General features: G+C 43.6%; 1 protein-coding gene across 3 annotated transcripts in view; it reads left to right on the top strand.

The window, feature by feature from the left end:
- TEX10 (testis expressed 10) overlaps positions 1–23,252 on the top strand; it is a 576,299-nt gene that overhangs the window by 49,051 nt on the left and 503,996 nt on the right. For all 3 annotated transcript variants that reach the window (XM_078687684.1, XM_078687682.1, XM_078687685.1), the window contains exons 2-3: positions 5,601–6,298; positions 10,418–10,655. In XM_078687684.1, coding sequence (XP_078543810.1) covers positions 5,601–6,298; positions 10,418–10,655 — 936 coding nt within the window. The remainder of the gene's footprint in view (positions 1–5,600; positions 6,299–10,417; positions 10,656–23,252) is intronic.

The following is a 23,252-nucleotide window of genomic DNA, read 5'->3' as shown; positions in this document are numbered from 1 at the left end:
GTTGTCTGGTCTGAAAGCCAAATCCAGCATATGGACTATAACGTGAGCAGGATCTCCGACTACAATGACCTAATCCACATACTGGCATGTCATTAATAAATTAATCGACCATTGGGCTCACAGGAGAGGCCCACCTGGATATTAAAATCCCAACCACTATGAAGTTTACATACACCAAGGATGTTGGGAGCACTAAGTCAAGAAACTGGTCAATGAAAGAGTCATCTAGGCCTGGATATTATGCTGCAAAGTAATTCAGAGGTCGGGGACGAAAAGACTGAAACCCAGAATATCTACTATATGGAAATCTGGCTTGACCTTGACTGTTAGGGCGAGAATGAAGCATATTATTACACCCGTGGGGTATATAGAGACTATATTAGGACTAGTTGTATCATTCTGCTATTTTTCAGTAATGAATAGCAGTCTAGAGACTCCAAACTTAAAAGTTCATATATTTCTAGAGCATCACTGACTGCATTAGTCAGAGTACACCGTAGCCCCTCCTTGTTGTCCATCCTTTTCCCACCAACCTTACTGGTCTTCCTTTCCTCGAGCCGCTGCACCCTCTCCCCAAAAACATATGCTCCACATATTTTCTTCCTATTATTCGTAGCATTTCACTTCCGCCTAGCTGACATCAGTCTTATTATATGGTTGCAGTCATGGGGCAGCTTGCTTAGCTTCACAGTTTTAAGGCTCCAGACAACCCAACCCAATATCCATGGTTTATCTGTAAAATCTCCACATGGAACTGGGGAAAGCCTCAGATGTAAAACTGGTAGCATGCTTGGCAGTGTGCACGGACGGGCGCAGCAGACCTGCTTGGCCCAGAACTAGTATACCAACTCAAAATGGCATCCAATATTTTTCCTCTGGTCCAGTGAGAAATGGCAGACACCTGTAAACTCTCAGCATAGGTGGATATAGGCAATATGAGTCACTGTTGCGTTAACCTCTGCAGGCTAAGGCCTGTGTTGTGATCGCTTTAGTGCAGTAGGTTTTACTGCTTGGCCCTGTTCATTGCGTTTTGGGTGTGAGGTCAGCCTTTATTGTTTCAGCTTAAATGGTTCAGGCGGATCTCTTCTACATTTTGATGCTGTAATCTACCACTCTCCCATTTGCTATTAATGTGCCATCTTGCTGCTGGGGTCTCCCCCATGTGTCTTGCTCTCTGCTGCTGGTGTTATCTTAGCAGGCACCCCTGGCGTGCTGTTACGTTTCTCATGCCGCAATTTTCATTTATGTTGGGACAACTGCTGCATTGGGTTCCCAATAGTTGTACAAATGTTGTTCACCACCACAGAATTGGCATAGATTTTAGAGGCTGGAAGCCCCAGCGATCGACTTGTTACCCATCTTGGACTGGGCCACACCCCCCAATTCTGGCTGGGCTGATGTTCAAATGCTACCATGATAAACTTCAATAAACTTCCCGCTCAAGACTCTGGAAGAATTTGATTGGATATTTAATCGCGAACATTTGTTCCTGGGCATAAGTTATTCAGTTAAAGTAAACTGAAAGAACTAGTGAAGAAGTTGTTGGTATAGTGAATGGATTCAGTGCTATGTTTGCTTTCTTTCTTGTTGGTGTAATCGATTTTAATAAATCTGACAAAATTGCTGACTTTTAATTGAAAGAAGATTTTATTTTTAGGTCTTGCCTACATATTTTAGCTGTCTATTGTTAAAAGACTTTTAGAACAAAAACTCGCTGTGGAATTAGAACCCGTCCATTGCTTGATTTTGATTGCCATCCTTGTCACTCTTCTTTGCATACTTGTTATTGAACTGCTTTCTTTTCTTGTGATTGTCACATGAAGTATAGCTCCTTTACCATCATTTTGATTGGTTTAGTTGGATCTTTACATTGCTCAAATTCAGGAACTACTTTTTTCTCTCAGCACTTCCTAAATGCAAGTGTTTTCGGTCTTGGTCCTCGTGTACTGCCCAAACATGACAGAAAAGGAGCTGTCTCTTTTGGAGATCCATAAATCTGCTCCATGGGCTACCGCAGAGGAGCAAATGGATGGAGCACTTTTCAGTTTCTGTAGTGAGAACATACTGCCATAGCAAGTGTTTTTCTTTAAATGTTGACAATCGTTTGCTTTTTAGGTCTCGCTAGAGCCAGCGCATGCGCTGGCTGTCAAGACATTTAGTAGCTGGCTTTTTGAAGTGCTATCAAAAGGCTTTCTCCGGACACCAGTGAGCGGTTATGCAGTCGCCTCCGCGCTTACGAGCACAGGCGCCATCTTGCGGGCACCCTTACATCCATGATTACTTTCACTTTTGCGGCGCCGCCATCTGCCTTTCATCGCTCCGCTACCACAGATCGCACCACTTTCATGGCCGTGCGGCCTGTTACTTTTATGGCCGCACGGCCAGTGCTTGGTGGAGAAGCTAACTGGACTATTCAACAAACTTGTTATCAACTGGCTGTACAAAGACCGGCTGGATGTTTATCCTCTGAGCAGAGGTGCCAGACCTGGTGTGTCTAATTTACATGCTTGAGCGATTTCTCACCTGCAGTCAAATCTTTTGCCGTGATCAAGCAATTGCAGTAAGTTTTGGACCAGTCTGAAACATCGTGAGTGCGAAGTGGATTGCAACCAGAGCGCACTATCCTCCACACTTCTACTGTAAGATCGGTACTTTGTGTCCATTGCATAGTGCCTTCAGTGGATACTTAAATGGCTTCTTTGTTTCCAGACTAATCTTGAATTCGGTCTGTCTCTCTTCTCTTCTGTTGCAAAACACAGAGCACTTCGCTGAATGTAACTGTGGACTGGAATGTAACAGATGTAACTAAATGTTCGACACCTCGTGGTCATTAAAGAGTTTATTGTACACCGTTGCACGAAAACCTGTCTGCATGCTTCCGGTTTTCTGTTTTGTCAAAATAGAATAAAAAGATTTTTTTTTTTTTAAAAGAACGGATGCTCATTTTCACTGGAGGCATTTAAATGTTGATTTAAGTTAGCAGAACCCAATAGCTTGAGTTAAAACGGGAATGCCTCCTTACAAGTGTTCTAAACGACCGCCAAAGGAATTTAAATGGTGCCCTGAGTATTTTGGGGGGCTTTATTTGGGAGTAAATTTTTTATTTTCCTTCTTGTCCGTTTATCCCCACAGTATGCTTGGGTATGGGCAGTGAGCATCATTCTGTTTAGTTTTTTTTCTCCTGATATCCCGTGAAGTCTGAGGTGCACGTAGAGGTGGTAGCCAGAGAGAGCGTGCAAGTGAAGATCTGATCTGCTAGGCTGATTATTATGTACCAGATTATGCCACAGGAGTCCTTACCCTGGCCGTGCTGCTTGAAGTGACCAGCAGGCGTCCAACCACAAGATGATAGCAGCCAGGAGCGCATCAACACACATCTCCGTTTTGGAAAACCATTTCTGTCACAACTGATATGGCAAGGAAACAAAGTATCTTTCACGTACAGCTTGGTCTTGAGGCCTGAGAACTCCGATTTATAAGACTTCATTTGTTATTTCCCTGTAACTTGGGATAGTTGTTGTCTCCCAGTTGTATGAATAAATCGACACTAGACATGCGTCCCATGCCCTCGCAGTTCAGATTTGTTTGATACTAAGCATCCATTACAGGTTTTATTCTCTGCATCTGTGGGGTTTCAACATTTTCACCACATGTAAAGATCACTCATTACACGCTGATCTTCCTTCAGCATGCATGCTGTCTAAAGTCATGCTCGGTTGCCAACCTTATGTGAGCAACAGAAAATAAATTTAAGGAGCACTGCCTAGGAAGGGGAAGCCTAGGAAGCAAAAAAAGTAGCTATCTGGAACTGTGCTTTCCAAAAACAAAGTATGAAACACAGAACCCTGTAGGTTGCTAACAGAGCCCTCTCTGTACCAGTCTCCTCCTTGCCTCGTCCCATCTTTCATTTCACCAATATGAAACTGCGAGATGAAAACCTTACACAAGAAGCCTGGTGGCTGTCCAGGCAGTGATGCACGTCAAGCGGTCCCAGCTCTGCTTCTATGTTGGGTCGGAGGAGGAACAGAAGTAGCTCTGCGTCCCACATGTTGTGGCTGCTCATTTACAGCATATGCTGGACGACCTGCTTTTGTACAATACACTGTTCGACCTCCCCCTTTCCTCCCACCCCCACCGGCTGGGGTTCTGTGGTAAACGGCAGCTGGCAGTGGTGGGCAAAGGAGGACCACTCCTTTCACTTCTAGGGTCAATACCTATCTCCATGTAGTTCAGTGCAAGGTTTGTCTTCTGCTGTCTCTCATTTGATTAAATAGAAACAATGCAAGACCGCAGAAGGTGCAATGGCTACTGGGTTTGGGGACATTAGGGTGTCCACGTCACCCCAATTGTGGCTGATTGAGACATGTGCAAAAGGAAAATTGTCCTGTACCACTAACTAAGCAAGAGTAACTCACCTCCTGGTGTATGAGTGTATGGCAATCCCCGGAGTGAGAAATTTAGATTCTCGGGAAATGCGGTATATGACCAAACAGGGCCCATAACAATGCCAAAAACAGACAGACTGCAGATGCTCGCATTATCTGCAGTATAATTGTTAAAGATTCTTAGGCACTCCTCAAGGCTGTGTAGAACTTATTTATATTGCTTTATGATCATCTGGCCACTTGCTTCAGATTTTAGATGTTATTTGTCATAGCTTCTGCTGCTCTGAGAACCAGCTGCAGTAAGCCTCTGAGCACTTGATGAAGGGATTAAGCCTTGAAATATTGCAGAATAATTTAAAGCTGTTTGTGACCTGTAATGCACTCTTTTTATTTACTGGTTTTGCCTCCATGTCACCATTTAACATTAATCTCTGCACTAATCTCCCTTCTCCCCTTCATCTCGCTGCCCTGCTGTTTCCACTCTCACTTGTATTGCTCCATCTTTCTACATATCACTTCATCATGTCTCTTTGCTTCCCCTTCTCCACCTGTTCCTCATTTACCTCCACTTCTTCCTCTCTCTCCGCGTTTTTCCATCCTCATCCTCTTTTTTTAGGTCAAGTCAATTTATAAGCGCAAACCTTAAAGCACACGTGGTTAAAAAAATTGTCCAGCGCGACTACCACTGTTAAATAAAATGTGACTGGTTGCTCTGTGTTCTTTCTTATGTTTGTAAACTCGCAGCTTGTATGCTGCATGGCTAATCACTTATATGGTCCCAAAGGCGAGACCTGTTGGCTATGCCAATGCTTGTTAAATTATGTTAAGAGTTGCCAGAGTAAGAAACTATTAAAAAAAAAATAAAGTAGGCCATTTATGAAGAATGAAAGTGAGATTGGTGGCAAGTTTTTAAATACTTTGAGATGTTGACTTCTCCTCCATTGTTTTGATTTAAAAGAATTTTTTTTTTTTTTTTAAACAAGTGCTTTGTAAACCAGCATTGGCAAAGTCAGTAGACTGGCACTCACATTATAAAGGCTTGACTCACATTATAAAGGCGTGACCTATTGGCTTGTCATGATTTTTGAGTTTAATAAACTGACCTGATAGATATCTTTACTGCGTTGTTTGTTGGTGCATAGCGTCAAAAATTGCAGATTGACGGAATACTCTGAAATATATCTACTTACAACAATTTTGCCTTTGATTTTCCAGGACCTTCTGTCACAAACGCATCACTATAATGCAAGCGTTAGACAAGGTGCCCTTTTGGGGCTTCGAGATCTACTGTCATTGCATCCAACAATGATTGATTCACATCTTTCCAGTATTGTGAGTGAGGTGGCTGCAATGTTTACAGACAAGGACCCAACAGTAAGGGGAGCAACTGTCTCTTTACTACAATCAGTGGCTCCTAAAATACCAATGAAACAAATGTCTCCATTTTTCCCTTTGGTTAGTGCTCATCTTTCTAGTGCCATGACTCACATTATTGAAGGAATCCAGGAAGATTCGTTATTGGTCTTTGATGTTTTGTTGGAAGAATATCCAATACTTCTGGCGAGCCGAAGCAACATGTTACTGAAAAATTTTGTTGAGCTTATATCTCACCATCAGCTGTCAAAGGGAGCAAAAGGTGCAGTCAGACCTTCGGCCTGGACACTCTCTGTTAACCCTAACCGTACACTTACCTCGCAACAATGGAGCTTGAATGTATTAATCAGACTAAAAAAGCTCCTCCAGGCTTTATCAGACAACGTCTTAAATAAGTCAGAAGAAGTTGAAGCACTTTTTGGCAAAAAAGATCTCGCTTATCCCTGCCATGACTTAAAATGGATGGAGCATGCAAGTGGCCAGCAGCACATTCAAATATATGAAGGTGGAGAATGTCCGATTCCTCTATTCAGTCTCAGGTAAGGAGGTTTATATACATCATTTTGTTTCAATACATTGCATAAGTTATTTTGTTGTACTCTTGTTCCTGTTGAGCTTAGTTATGAGCATTAATTCTGTCTGTTCCCCCATCTAAAGGTGTGCTAACAAGGCATGGTACTATAATAACATCACAGACGTCTAAGAGAAGGAAGACAATCGATTAAAGTGTAGCTGCTGACTCTTCTGTACTAGAGAAGAAAATAGGCCCCATGTACTCTCCAAAAGTAATAAGCACCATGGTGTCAAGCTGATTCGTAACATTTCTACCGACTTAGGTGTCAGCAGTTCATTTTATGGTCTTTGAGCAAAACTGGCCATAAATGCTTCACTGTCTGTAAGGGTTTACGAGATGCAGAGAACTTTAGCTACAGTCATACCTCGATATAGATAATGAGGAAATATGAACTGATTATGCCCATACAACCCTCTGTTATCTCACCAACTGAGATGTAGGCTCTGAGGAGAGAGCCTTAATGGATTCCTGCTTTCCCCAATATTTTTGAGATCTTGTTGCAGAGTTCTAGCAGGAGAACCACGCTTAAATACCCAATCCTGCATGTCACTACGAAAGGCAGTTTGTATGAACTAAATTACCATGAATCATCAGAAAGGGCTCCACAACATATTTGTGTTTTATTTGACATCTTCATTTCTTCAACAAAGTGTAAATATGTGTTCATTTGGTCTTTTAGAGTAGGGAAGAATATCAAGAAATGAACCACTAACGCTCATAATCCTTTTTTTCATGTCCAGGGGAAGTGTTTCAAGTACCCGCGAGCTGCAACGGTCTCCTGACAAGGGCCCCGCACTATTTTTATTTTTTTTTAAATTTATTTAAAAAAAAAATAAAAAAAAATTTTAAACAAATTATGCACTGCCTAGAATCAATTCTTACAGCAAAATGTGGTAAGTTTAAAATGTACCACCCAATGTAACCGTATCAGATCCAGTCCCTGCCATCTTCTGCTGGCTATGCTGCTTCAGAATTTCTCTGAGCTCTGTCAATGCGCCACAGGGGGGAAAATCTCAAGCAGTGCTGCTAAGACCTAGTGTCATATAAAACAGATTTTTTTATGAACATTTCATTTTGCTGAAGCTCAATCCCTGAAAAGCTTAAACTGGATTAGGTCATGCCCTTGCAAATAATCACTGCCCCTTCTTGAATATACTTTGTAGCAATTTTCAAGGGCACTTATTAGACAATCTAATCTCAGTCCTACTTGTAGGAAAATAACATCTTGGGAGGCTACTAGACTCTTGCTTGTCCTACCAGAAAAAGAGAAACAGCCGTTATTGAAATTGATTAAGCCCTTCCCCATCTCCTGTTAGAGTCCTGTTTTATGTCTGTTTATCATCATTGTTTATTTTCAGCTGCTTTATCAGCTTTAAAATCCATGAATATTAATTTCCAGACTTCTAGGTGATTTTCTTGTTATGATGGATTCTGATAGAGACTTGAAGAAGGTGAAAGAGGTGACATTGGCTGTTAAATCATTGATGGACATAAACTGACTTGGCATCAACAAATTAAGGACGAAATGTCTTATGCTGGGGACAGATGCCCTCTTAAAGACAAGCGGCGGCTTTTACTAGAGCTGGTGTTTGTTTCCCAGACAGTTGTGGCTTTCAAGATTGAGTAAATATCCAACAAGGCAAAAACTGCATTTAGTACCCTTTAGCAGTGCACTTATTAATAGGCTGTCATTATGGGTGACTGGGTCAGCCAGCTAATCCCAAAAGGCTATGCCCCAGCCTTCCTGTCCCCCACTGAAACTTCTGGTTCTACGAGGATGTGCTCGCTGGACTTTATAGGGGGAAGTTATTACTTTGCTGGACAAAAAAATTATGACACAAAAAAATAGTCTTAAAGTGCTGCCTATAAAAGGAAGGAGCACAGGATTCTACTCCCCTTACACTGTGCACCCAGAAGGTTGGACATCTGAGACTCTAGCACTGTCAGTTCATTGTGATACAGTTTGGCCTGACGACCGAACCACATATTTTGACGAACATTGTGGTATTTTGACTATGGAGATTAGGAATCTGTGTCCTTGGGTGTCTGGATTGCTTGTTTGTAAAAGGTGATCTTGGACGCTGGTCACTGAGCACCTTTATCACACTGTGACCCTTCTCCACAACTTGAGCTTTTGTGACAACTCCCAGAAACCTGATGTTTCTCCCAAGCAGAGGCCAACTTTCATAGTGGTGGTGCTAGACAAGACCTGCATGAAGGCCTTTACGCGGCAGGATTGTGGATATTCATGAGATGATTCCAAAGTTTCTGCCTCCATTATGGTTCTGTATGTCGTGTGCCTACTGGGTTTAATGGCCTTGTCCATCCTATTGGTACCAAAGCCTGGTGGTTATGAAATCTCTTCAGTGATCCCTCAGAAAGCAGTAGCTCCAACGCCAAGGCGATCTAAGCTTAGGCATAGATCTTTGAGTTGGTCCATCCAGATCTGCACTGGTGATGTCTCTAACCATAGAGGTGCATTCTTCAGCTTGCCACAGGTGCAGCTTCCCAAACGTCTCCTTGTTAGTCTGTGGTGCCCATCTGAGAGACATAATTCAGTGAAGCAACGCCTGCACATAAATGTCCTGTGACCGGTCTGCCGTGTCATGAAGGCCTCTGTTCATTTGGTCTCAGGGAGGGCTATTCAGGTACTGTATGACCACACTAACTCCATCCAATAGATTGGACATCGAGTTGTGGACCCTGTGTTGGGAGGCAATTTGCGTCTGGCAGTAGGCTCAGCAATTAATAGGGTAAAGTGGATGATCAGCTCTTGTAACATTGCCATTTCTTGTTGGATCATCCTCTGTATCAAGATTTACTACGTCTTGGCCAAGAAAGTCCCTCTACAGGGTATTTATGCCCCCACTCTCCTGTGCTCTTGGAATAGAACTGAACATAAATTAACATTACATTAGTTGTAATTCTTTAGCGCTTTTAAAATAATGACCGATGAACAGGGACCCCTTTTGTTTCTATTTATCCCTAGTCAATTAACCCTTTCAAAGAAAGCCTGTATAGGTAGTGGTACCTGTCTAACGAAATTTCAAGGAGGGGTAGAGCATTTGCAGTATTCACTACATACAGTTTGGGCCGGTTTGTATATTTGTTGTTGCTACTACTATTACAAAAGTGTTGATGTGAACAAATTTCCCATCAAAAATGGGGTTTGTTCACAGGAGTAAGGAAGCTGCGAAGAATTTTGGTTTGTTTCCCATTCCACTAGGACCGTAGTGGTTTATAGCACTCTCACAGCTGGTGTTCTGGTAACTAATATCTGCCTGGTGTCTGCATAGTCGTCATTGTGTACTTTTGATGGGCACTACGGCTTTCGGGCGCAAGTATATGGTAACATTTGCTTTGTCCTGACTGCGTTTCTTAACTTCCTTGGTTAAACCATGCTACTCCATTCCATCTCTGGAAGGTTATTACTTTGGGACACATTCATAATGGGAAGGAATCTGCATAAAGATTTATCCTTCAGAAGTTGATAATTTCGGTTCTTTTGTTTCTGGTGGATATGTAATGTTCCCACAGATTTTTCTCAGCCCTGACTGCACCCCAATTAATACATTCTGTGATTAATATAATAATCGCAAGGTTAGCAACCATAGTATGTTCTGCAATTGTTGCTGTCATTAATGCTTTAAGTTCTTCACACACTTCGATGGACTCTGGAAAGTGCCAGGAAGTTAAACAGTGAACTGGTTAGTGCATAATATACTCTGTTGTCACATTTGTTGACGCTGGAGAGGTATTGCTTGGTAAAACATTTCCGTACCCAGTCTGGGGCTTGAAAGATATTTATAATATGAAGAATCTGCTGACAAGTTACATATCCACCAGAAATATAATTGCTGAAAGTAACCTTCTTTGGTTTTTTTTTAATACCAGCGAGAGTTGAAATACGATCTTCACTCGTTCAAACAAATTAAAATCTGATGGTGCAGAGAAGTGGATTTAATGTTAAAACACTGTAAATATGATATTCTTTCATTGTAAATTGAATTAAAATGGGTTACTCTATGGGGGTCAGTGCCACTAAAACTGCTGTTGTCTAAGCATCTGATTTTGTTTGAATTAGATCATTAGTCGGTGTTGGTAGCAGCCTGGAAGAAGGTCTCTCATCTGCTGAAAAATTAAAAGCGTTTATAGAGAACATAATTCCTTTATTGATCGAGTGCTGGGTTGAAGCATCCTCTGCACAGCATGTACCTGGAAATATTTTGAAACCAGAATCTCAGCAACTTATGCAACAAGTGCTCAACATTATCTATCTGTTGTGGCGACTCTCCGAGCAACAGGACAAAATTCACAAAATGGTAAGCAAAGAAAGGAGTTGGTACTTGTGTGTATGGTCACTCTTAATGAAGTATGCCTTTCCTGCTATGAAGTAGGGTGGTGTGTCCGTGACAGTGCCAAGTTTGGTAAATGCATTCTGCATTGCACTTGTTAACATCGGAATAAAATGTGAGGGGCAAATGGATGGTTAGATATTGTCAGTATTATTCTCTTTTCTTTCCAGCTAGGTTTGTTTTAACGTGACATGAGTTAGTGTACACTGCAGTTTATTGTCCGCTCATATGCCCAATTTAAATCCAGTTGGAATTAGTATCATTCTTGCATGTACACAAATCCTTTTTCCGAAAGTTGCTTTCTCTTTGCTACATTAACGTTTGACACACATTTTGCATTTGTGACGCTTGGACTGGTTAAGCAGAAACACCGACCTTGCGGATACAACACTTCGTGAGAATACTATCATATTGCCTTGGCATTAGTTCAAGGTTTCTCACATGCATAATACAAATTTGTTTATTATTGAATACATATGGCGACACCGCTATCTATAGAACACAAACAATGGTTGCCCCATCACAGTCTCTGCCCAAGACACGGATGCCATTTTCTATATATAACCTTTTGTTTGCTAACCTAATCGGAGGAGACACTTCTGCTGATCCGGAGGGAGTCCCTGCATGCAGAGGCTTTCACCTAGCAGCTGAATGACCTCTCTGTGATGGGTGTCCAGTTCATTACCAAGATCGGGTCGTACACTCATACCCACCAGGTAAAGGCGTTAGATCATCTAGAAGGGGGTTTTCTTGGCAGACTATTCATTCACACTCTAGACACATAGGTTAGGGTTAACATCATAGGGGTACGCTCAATTGTTATAATCTTTTATATGTATGCATATATAACTTGTCTCAACAAGATGGTGAAACTCTGTTTTATTCTCTGTGTAACTTTTATCTGTTTCTGTCTAGTAATCATCCCAACCATATATTTTTTACAAGAATCACACTGGTTCGATAAATATTGAAACCGCCCCTCTTTATATTTCTCTGAGCAAAAGAAAGCAAGACTGACTTAGTCAAAGATTGAAGTCTGTCACTATGGTTCCAGAGGGAACAGAGTTGTCATGTTCAGTGGTAGCCAGAACTGTTTGCTCCCTGTTTAAGTTTGGGGGGATAACAGAGGCCCTGAGCGCTAGCTGACCCAAGGTATAACCTATCCTTCGGGGGTGCATGGAATCCGTCTGGCATCATTCTAAGTTTGTTGATTGCAAACGCGCAGTTTCCTACTGATTGGTGGAAACTACACAATATGACGCCCCCGATGTTGGTTGGTTTCTTAGTCTGTATAGATCAACTGAGTAGCTCAATTGTTCTTCCTCAGAGATCCCTACACACCTTTTAAACGTTATATGTCCTGGTGGTAGGGAACATCCTCCGCTGAGTAGGTATATACTAGGTATTGCCTGTTAATAAATTCAAGCTTGAGAGGATACTGTTCCCATTGTGTTAGCCGAATGCTATACATTTATTTTCATAAAACATGGCACAAAACATTTCTGAGAACTGCAGACATGGAGTCACTCACAAATTACTTCATCATGGCTTCACTAGATGGCGGGATGTTACCTTCATGTTAGAGGCACACAAAGCATTTTGGACAGAGGTATTTTTGCCCATGGGTTAAATTCCCTGCTGTGGATGATGATACGTGGTTGTTTCAGAAATATGTAGTAGGTGAAAGCCCGGACTTATACACTCCTTGAGAGGAGGTAAAAGTTCCGCTAACATACCAAGAACATACCAGTTGGTTTAAAGACGTCTTTTCCCATAGTAAGCAAAATGTGAAACTGGGCCCGCTCAGCAATGAGGGGGCGATATGGCCAATCCTAGCCAGATACACATTGCATCTGAGTGTTGAGCTCTGACCGCAGGCCAGTTAAAGGGATGTACTGTAATTTAGTAACAGTATACACAAGTCTTTCACAATTTGTAATGTGAACATTAACACTTGCTCCATGCGCGGACTGTAGCATCACAGTTAGCCACACCAGGTATTAACCCTCAAATATACTGAATTTAGAAATAGGAAAAAAAACTCACCAACAGGGGAAAAAACTTTGTTTTGGATCGCTCAGAAAAACGAATCAGCTTGAAGCAATATTCCCTCATACGGGCCCGCAGGAAAGGCATAGGATATTAACAATTTGCCTGCTAATGGGGATGGCTCCTCGGGTAGAAGAGTGTTCTTCTTAGGGTACAGTTTTTACTGCAGTATATATTAGAACGCATGGTACCCCTTCACTGGTGGTGTTATCTGAAGTGGTAAAACAGGTACACAATGTGCACTGAGCAGCACCACAGTCCCTGGACTTAAGGATGAAACAGATGGGCAGTTTTCCTGCAGTATCTGCCATAATGTGAGTAACATAAAAGTGGAAGCAGTTGAGTTACCTATACGCCAACAACTGAGGGATTTGTCTCCTGTACAAAAGGAGAGTGTGGATTGCAAAAAATTATCGAAGAAACCTATGCCATGCTGGGTAGAGATAATTTGGGAGCTAGACCAGGGAAACCACAGGTTAAGAATAATTCTGAAAAGGATAACTCTAAGCAAGCACCCGACTCTTTCACAAAGAAGAAATGGGACAGCAAGAAATATGAAGAAAAAACAAAATTACTGGGTTGGGTCTCATACACCGTAATCTACTGAAGAAACGTTACAACTTATGTAACCATGCCAATTTCAAACCACCTGACCGGTATCCGGATACTGATTCATTTACCTTTCAGGATACATCCGACAGATGTTCGGAGAGAAGAGGCCTGAAAGATCGAAGATCAGAAGAGCACATGAAACAAAAAAAGACACAACGCTATTCTGAATACATAATTAAAAAAGATTAACCAAAAATATGAAAACCTTAATTTAAAGAGAAGGTAGCCAGACTCAAAGTCAGGCATGCCCTGGATTTTGAAGACATTGCTTTTGAATGGGGAGTGGGCTTTGACATTGCTGGACAGCGCAACAGAAGTCACAGTAGTTTGTCAGAACCTGATGGATTATCTGGTGGAAGTAGCGCTGAGTTAGTATATCACGGTGGAAACACCTGATACCAGGGCAAGTGTCCTGCATCGGTTATACGAGGTCCAACTACAGTTGGAAGGGGATGTACCCAGATTTAAAAATGTCCTCTTTTGGGAGAAACTCACTCAAGGATGTGACATTGTTGTGGCTGAAAAAGATTGGCCACCTGACTTTATAGTGGATTCCCTAAAGGGGGAAACAGTAATATTACGAACCTTCTTCAACCTTGTTCTAGAATCAGTAAAACACTCATATGCTAAGGAGTGGACTTTAGCGCTAGCTCTGGCGTCATACTGCAACCATATGGGGTGGGATGACTGTTCACCTTACCATGACGTACCCTTAAAGACAACCCACAACCCCAAAAACAGTCCCTATAAAAAAGTAAGCAAAACTGCGTTGGGGAGATCCTATGACAACTTGAATATCGAGGTGTGATTGAAAGTTGCACTTCTTCAATGAAGAATCCTCTGGTTCCAGTAACCAAACCAGATCATATCATCTAGTATAGTATTGTAGACATTTAAACATAGCTATTCTCACATTTGCATTACAAAATGCACATAGTTATTCACTAATGAATAACCTTGAGTGAAAAAAATATAAAACAACACTTTATACCTCAAATGGATTCTTCTGCCAAAATGTAGCATCTGGAAGCAGATATTTGACCACCTTCACAGCTCTAAGCTCTCAAAACAATTGTTGTTTACCCCAGGTATATAAGAATAGCCCCAAGCTGTTTTCAGCCAGAGTCCAATAATTACTTGAGAATTTTGATGATCAGGCATTGTCATGTCTCAATGACATACTTAACGGATGATAATCTGATGGAGCACTTGACCAAGCTGGAGCGTATAATATTGGTTTGCTCACATAGGCTACACATACAATTTCAAATAATTGAAAATAGCTCACGAAAAATGTGCATTGCTCTAACCACCAACGACGAAAAGATAAGTCCATATTCGGATTATGAAATTTTGGCAAAACATGCATTCCTGATTACTCAGAACTGGTAAAACCATTTAACGACCTTATATATCCAGATTTTGCGAGTGCACATTAGACACAAGAACACAGGGCAATTCTACGTTCTGTACAAGCTGATATGATCGCTTCCAAACACTTACACATGTGTGAATACTAAAATCTTGATGATCCGTGTCATAACAGGTACATCAGGAAACACACATATTACTTTCAATGAAGTTGAGACAGTGCTGATTGCATATAAATCGCATCTCTGCACAAATCCTGAAATGCGTTTTGCACCGACTGAAAAGATTCTGACAGCAGTTCAGACTGCTGTAGTGAGAGATCGTGCCCTGGCCCTGGGAAAACGAATTGTTGTGATGCTAGTACCAACCTTAAAGGTGGTTACTAGAGCTAGTGTTCCAAATGTCAAAGCACTACTGTCAGGTCTTGCTCCGCAGGATCCGGATGTCGTAATAAGGTTCCACCTCCTGACGTCACCAACACCCTGAATATCATACAGGGTGTTTGAGCTATCGGGTGAGGGAAAAGGAAAGGGAAGGGTCAGCAGGGACAAGAACCTACAATGACAAAACAGTAACAAACAATATAACTAAATTCATATACACACCCCTACTCTCATGAATTCTCGCTAGTTCTGCATACCTGTGAATGATTGATACAATCGTTGTTCGGAGTCAAGCCTAAGTAGTGCATATAAGTATGTATTTCCTGTAAGGTAAGAAGAATAACATATGTAATATCTAGAGTATATGTGCTTCCTAATATTACATAGAAATCAATTTGAGCTCTATAGCCTACCATAGCCTGCAGGAGCAAGTCATTGTAAATTGGATTCAGGTATTCACATACATAGATAGGTTCAATGTCCCAGGGGAACAAAACAATAGATGGTAATAAAGTGGGCAAGTTGAGAGTTAAGGCAGCTCAATGCACTCCGTCAAACACCACTTCCCTTCAAGTATAAAACAACTAAAATAATCCTTTTAGATTCAACTGAAGCATGAGGCATCTACCACCTCATGTCTGCTTCGTGAAAATAAGCGACTGTAAGTAAACCGGTAGCGGGTGGTTGCGTCCACCACTTCACCTCCGGTAATCAAGTTCCACAGTATTCAGCCTTAAAGAATATCACAGCCGGCAGCGTGTGGTTGCGACCACCACTCCCGCTCCGGTAATCAATTGCCACGATAAAGAGTACCTTAGACACATGTGCCTGTTACATATTCCACTGTCCGGCACCCTTTGTAAACAGCCTTCGATGTCGGAAACGGCAACACGAGGCTTCGACCACCTCCGTGTTCCGCTCCGATAATTTTACAACCACGAAACCAAAAGGGAAACGGTAACACGAGGTTTCGACCATCTGTGTTCCGCTCCGAATCCCCCAAAACATAAGCAAAAAAGCAATCGGCAGTGCGAGCCGAGACGGACTCCACACTCCGAAGGAAAGGCGGGTACAGCACGGGACTCGGAAGAGATCTCCTCCGTCCCCGTCTAATCTTACCCAAGCAGGACAAGACCACTCCAGGATGCCCGAATCCCCAGCACCGCTTACATCAGCCTCAGGAGCAGCGTAGCCAAAATCCGAATCAGAACGCTGGAAACAGAATTACTAGCACCGAGTGCTCGCGCAGGCCCATTAAGCACTTCCTGTCGTGGAGGTTCTTGGGAATTGTAGTCTTTATCTAATTCCTAGGCAGGTGCCGCAATGCAGATCCTGACATCATGTCCTCCCCCCTAGCGCCTCCTAGGGCCAGGCTTCGCAGGGAAACGCCTATGGAAGGAACGCACAACAACCGGGGCGTGCACATTTGTACAGGGCTCCCACGAATCATCCTCAGCAGAGTACCCTTTCCAGGATACCAAATACCACAAGACACCCCTACGCCATTTCGAGTCCTTGATGCCTTTCACCACATACTCCAACCCACCATCACACACCACAGGCGGAGGAGCACGGCGACGGGCAGCTAGGGCCAACTTCAACAAACTGCAGTGAAAGACCGGGTGTATCCGGAGCGACATTGGAAGCTTCAATTTATAAGCCACAGGGTTCACACGTTTCAAAACAGTGTATGGGCCAATATAGCGAGGGTGAAAAACACTCCTCAACTTGAAACTGAAGTTCCGAGTGGACAACCAGACTCTGTCGCCCACCTGAAACACGGGCCCCTCGGACCTGTGTCTATCAGCCCAACGTTTGTATTCTTGTTTCGCCTTCAGCAAATGACTTTTCACCTTCCTTTGGATAGTATGCAGCCGTCTGACCATACTCATAACTGAAGGCTGGTTAGCCACCTCTTCGGGAATACATATGGGTAGAAACTTAGCATCAAAACCATAATTAGCAAAGAAAGGCGACATCCCCACCGAACTATGCCATGCATTGTTATACGCCAATTCCGCCATCCACAATAATGACATCCAAGAATCCTGGGCTTCCAAAGCATAACACCGCAGGTATTTCTTTAGCGTTTGGTTTAACCTCTCAGACTGACCATCGGTCTGTGGATGGAAACTGGTAGACAGTGAAGATACAATGTGCAGGGCCTGACACCACGATTTCCAGAATCGAGCAATGAACTGCGGCCCCCTATCCGAAACAATGACCTCAGGGATACCATAAAGGCGAATGATCTCAGTCCGCAACAACTGAGCTGTTTGACCTGCTGTGGGGAGATTCCTGCAGAGTATTAAATGACCCATCTTGGTTAAACTGTCAATAACCACCAGCACAGCCGTTTTCCCCTGATCAGAAGGTAATCCAGTCATAAAATCCAAACTTATGTTCTGCCAAGACCTCTGTGGCGTAGGCATAATCATGAGTTTCCCTTTACTCTTGCAGGATACACTTTTAGCACGAGCACAGATCACACATTCAGACACCCACAAAGGTACATCAGTTTTCATGGCTTCCCACCAGAAATGTCTTAGCATCAAAAGCATTGTCTTCTTCACCCCCTGGTGTCCCATTGTAGGAGATTTATGACACCACTCAAATGCCTTCTTCTGAATCTCCCTTGAAGGTAAGAACAATTTGTTACTCACAAAAGGCAACCCCTGTTTCAATGAGCGACCAACAGCCTTAGTACTCCAAGACACCCAAGCATTCGGGGTTTTGTATTCCTTGATACTCTCCATGAAGTTATCTACTCTTAGCACACAGATTACTTTAGCTGGATCCACAATAGCCTCCAAAACATGATTCTCGCATGTTTCCTCCTGCTGTCTAAGCGAGACATGGTGTCTGCTTTTTGGTTATCACAACCTGGTCGGAAAGTGATTACGAAATCATAACCAGCAAAAAACAGCATCCTCCTCATTTGTCTCTTCGTCAAATGTCTAGCCGTTTTCATATACTGTAGGTTACGGTGATCTGAATAGACTGTAACCGGAAACACCGCCCCCCCACAGATACTGCCTCCACTCCTAAAAAGCCTGTTTGATTGCCAACAGTTCTTTTTCTGCAATTGTATAGTTCTTTTCTGCTGTACTTAACTTTTTTGACAGATAGGCCACCGGATGCAGTTGTCCAGTATGTTGGTCACGTTGAGACAGAATGGCCCCAATAGCCTCATCCGAGGCATCAGCCTAAACAATGAAAGGGAACTCAGGTTTTGGATGAGCCAATATGGGTGCGGAAATGAAGGCTTGTTTTAGGAACACAAAGGCATTTTCAGCTTCTGAGGACCAACTAAATGTAACTCCTTTTCCAAGTAATCGGGACAAAGGGACTGCCACCTGTGGAAAAACGCAGGATAAAACGTCTGTAATAATTGGCAAATCCCAAAAAGCATTGCACATCCCTCACGCTTTTAGGCACTGGCCAATTCTGCACTGCCTGTACTTTCTTTCAGCCATTTGCAGACCATCAGAACAAAGCATCAATACCAAGAATTTCACCTTCTCAACTCCAAACTCGCACTTGCTCAGTTTGCAGAGGAGGCAATGGTCTCTCAAACATTGCAAAACCTGAACAACATGTTTAGTGTGCAACCGGATATTGTCTGAATAGATGAGGATATCATCGATATACACCACAACGCTGACGTCCACATACTCCTTCAAAACATCGTTAAGAAAAAACTGGAATGCCGCCGGGGCGTTACACAACCCGAACGGCATTACAGTGTATTCATACAATCCATAACGTGTTTTGAAGGCAGTCTTCCATTCATTCCCCTCGCGTACGCACACCAAATGGTACGCCCCCCGCAGATCTAACCTGGTATATATCCTGGCATCTCTTACTTCATCCAGCAGTACTGAAATAAGTGGCAAGGGGTATCTATTGCGTATTGTGTATTTGTTTAACATTCTATAGTCTACACACGCTCGCAAATCCCCATTTGCTTTAGCAATAAAAAACAAAGGGGAGGTAGCTGGGGATTTGGAAGGTCTAATGAACCCTAACCTTTGATAGTGTTCCAAATATTCTTTCAAATGGTTAGTTTCAGGGACTGACAAAGTATAAACACGACATGAAGGTATAGGTGCCCCATCCACTAGATCAATGCAACAATCGTAGGCTCAATGTGGAGGTAACTGCTCTGCCAATCTTTCACTGAATACATCGCTGTACTGCAGGTATTCTCTAGGTAAACACATTTCTTTTTCTGCCGCTGTGGCCACTAAAAAAGGGAATGACAAAGCAGCTGCTTGAGTGGACTGTTGTGGAGTGAAATGGTCTTGACAGTCCTTGGAAAGGAAGTGTATGGCTTTCTTTTTACAATCAATGGAGGGATTATGGTAACTTAGCCACAGCATCCCCAAGATCACCTCATACTGAGGAGCCTCTATGATGTTTAATACCAATGCCTCCCTATGTTCACCCTCGGGGACTGAGACAGACAATACAACCAGTTCCGTTTGTTCCGTAATTAATCCTGACTTAAGTGACTTACTGTCCACAGCCCATACTTCAGGTTTTTCTCTAGTTACTCTATTTAAGGCCAAACTGGTAACCAACCCTTGGTCTATAAAATTGCCTGTAGCACCTGAGTCAATCATACCCAAAACCTGGTATACTTCCTGGTTGCTCTCTAAGCACATGGGTAGCACTATGTGAGAAACTGAGTCCTGAACTGTTTCGACCGTCAAAGAAGGAAGCTGCCAAAGCTGAACTTTTTCTAGGTCCTCCTTATTCTCTTCAGACTTCCTACTATCACTGCCCATAGAGGACACCGCTACTTTTTTCCTAGACCAACCTGTAGGAAGGTGGATACCTGACTATGGTTACCCCAGATTTTTTGCCTAGTGTTTAGCTGGTTTTCGACTTAGTTGGCCTGGGATCCTGCTAACCAGGGTCCCAGGCTATCTGCTCTCTCGTTAAAATGGACTCCATGTACCCTAGGTACATCTCCAATTGGGATTGGGTCACCTTATGAGCCCCTGTACAGAGTACTATAGGTACCCAGGGCATTGGTGCATCCAAGGCCTACCAGGGGCTGCAGCATATCTTTTGCCACCCCTGGCTGGCCATCCAAACTGACACAACTGGCTGATCACTCAGCTGGGGCAAGGTCGTGTAATCACCCCTTACTTAGATATAGTATACCTATGTCTAAACCTATATCTGGACACATATACACCTATGTCACTCCTATGGCAGGCCTTAACAGTCCTGGAGGCAGAGTGCTTGGTTTTATGTGAGATGGTGCTCTAGCATGAGCTGAGCCTGTCTGCAGCTTTCGGAACCATGTCCTTATAGCTGTTCTAGGATATTGCCATATATATACTCTTAAGTGCATTATGAACCTCGCGGTTCAATGCTATCTTTGGTTTGGCTTTATCAAAACATGTCGTGTAAGGTGTCATATGCATTGGAATACTACCCCCCTCGCCAGTCCTGGCGACGGGGGTAGCATTCCACCCTTCTAGAGGGAGAAGACATGTTACTTTCCTTAAACACGGTTAAAACTAACCAGAGCCTCAGCATCACAAAATGGATGCTGCTGCCACAGACACAAGTCTGGCCTCCTGCTGCTGACCGAAACTCCGGCAGGGGAGGATTGGACAAAAGGTTTCCTGTCACAGGGAGGTGTTACACCACCCCAGACAGGAGATAGTGGATTGGGACAGGGAGGGCGAGTGAAACTAGACACTGCCTGGGGCACACAAGGTGTCCCATGCATAGCCCAGTTCAAACCGGTGCTGGGGCACTCAAGCCCCAGCTCTGGCGCGAAACTGGACAAAGGGAAAGGGGTGTAACCACCCCCTTCCTGGGTCCCACCCATAGGAGGGACCTAGCAGGAGATCCAGCCCCTTGATTTGGAATAAAGGTTGGAGCTGTGCCCATAGACATTAGATCATCCTGACTGAAACTTTGATACGAAACTCTGGACCCTTCGACATCCTACTCGACGTAGAAGACTGAAGAATCTCCCTTGTGGTCAAAGAGTGACCACCCTGCACAAGCAGGCACCATCGGCGCTCAAAGGTTTTCTTTGTTGTTGCTCCCGCCGGAGCTTGAACGACAGAGACCGACAAGAACCGGACTTCCAGACATCCAACAGCCCGATCCACAGTCCCAGCAAAGCTGAGACCCGTGGAGGTGATGAGAGACGTGGGACCGGCCATCTTGGAAAGCCAGCGAAGTGCTTCCTGTGCAGCTCCCGAGGCACCCTCGAGGCTGTGCATTGGGGATTGAGAAGCCCCAGCCCCGAGCAGCTTTTGCACCAAAGATCACCTCTCCACACTCACCGAGTGCTGCGTGGGGCCCTTTTGCATTTTCCTGCTCGACGCGTTGTCCGGTCACTTGCCCATTGGCTAGTGGCCTCTGTGACGACGAACCTCCGAATTTTCACTGCTAGTCTGGTTGCTCCAGACTGGCCCTTGCTCCCCTGAAAAGGAGCAGCCCCTCAGACCTTCCCGGTCTGATCCAGAAGCCATCTTTGATTCCTGCATGGGTTGCATTTGCCAAGGCCTGTTGACTCCGATTCGAGAACCGACACCGCCGACAGCTAGAGCCTTCGTGGGACAGCCCGTATCTACCTCATGGTTGTCCTCGATCCTTCCTGGTCCACGTGGCAGTGGAGACAAACTTCACATCACCTGATCGCAACCCGACATCGCCTAGTTCCTGCCTGGTTCCTGCCTGGTTCCTTCCTGGTCACTGGCTAGTGACCCAGACTCTGTCCCCTCTGCTTTCAGGTCCTCTACATCTTCGATCCACCCTTGGATCCAACCGGACTCTTCTCTCCTGGTCGCCTGCAGCATCTTCACCTCCAGGCTCCATAGAACTCCACGACGAAACCCGACGCACTTTGACACCTATGCACCCGCTTCCTGTGGGTGAGGTAACGAGAGTACTCCAGTGCTCCTGTAGTGGTTTACACCTCTAGTGTTCTAGTTTTAAGTGGTTAAGTTCTAGTCCAGTCGGAAGACTCCCAAAACAGTAACTTTCTAACTTTTACGCACCATTGACTTGTATAGGTGAACGCGAGTGCCTATAGACACTGCACCCGCATCCTGTGGGCCTCCTATGTCCTAACTGCTGCTAGTCCAATGTAGCCCCAGCGATTCTCAAGGCCCTAGGCCTTACCATTGTTCGTGACTTGGTTCTTATACCACTATTTTAGTATATGGTTTTACGGGCCACCCGGGCCTATCCATATTTGTGCAATTTTTGTATGTTATATGAAGTTCTTTGTTTAACACTTGTGCTTCTGTCCTCATAAAGAGTACAGGGGATTATTCTAGTAATAAATACATATATTTTATAATATATAACTTGTGTGGTGTCCTTTCATTTGGTATTAAAAGGATTGCATATGGTAAAACAGCTGGCTTCACATGCCCTCTTGAGTTAAGCCTTTAGGCTGCTTAGTCCATGCTACCACTAGGATAGCTTGTCTATAAGGTTGACTTACAACCAATCACCATAAGGGTCGTTTGGACTGGTGCAAGGTGCTCACTAGAATAGTGATCAGCATATACCAAGCCAACTTTTCACACAACCTCCCTTATTTTTGGGTTTAACAGGGCATTCTCGTAAATAATGCTATTTTTTACCGCAGTACATACAAAGTCCCTGTACTCTGCGGGTTTCTCTTTCTTCCCTGGATAAAGGAGCTCGACCAGCGCCTATCTCCATTGGCTCACTTCCTTCGGCCTGAGGGGACATAACTTTACGTGGAACATTTTCACTCCTAAGATAGCCCCTGTCCCATCTTCTACTCTCACCCTCTCTTTCTGCTAATCGTCCATCCAATCGGAGAGTTAGGCTGATCATATCGGTACAAGTGCTAGGCTGGGGATCTATCTGGGCTATTATGTCCTTTAACCCCTCTCTCAACCCTTGATAAAAAATCGACATGCGTTTCTCTTCGGGCCTAGAGGTCTCTGCCACTAATCTGTTAAATGTGGTTAAATATGTAACAAGATCATTCCTACCCTGCCGCAGTTCCAACAATTATTTGTCTGCAGCGAAAGTGGTGGCCCTCCTATCAAAAACCCTTTCAAATTCTTCTCTAAAAGCTGACCAGTCGGATAACACTGCATCATTATTCCTCACTAGAGGAACAGCCCAATTG

Source organism: Lissotriton helveticus, chromosome 4_1 (assembly GCF_964261635.1).
Source record: "Lissotriton helveticus chromosome 4_1, aLisHel1.1, whole genome shotgun sequence".
Taxonomy (NCBI): Eukaryota; Metazoa; Chordata; class Amphibia; order Caudata; family Salamandridae; genus Lissotriton; species Lissotriton helveticus.
This window is presented reverse-complemented; position numbering and strand designations above follow the sequence as displayed.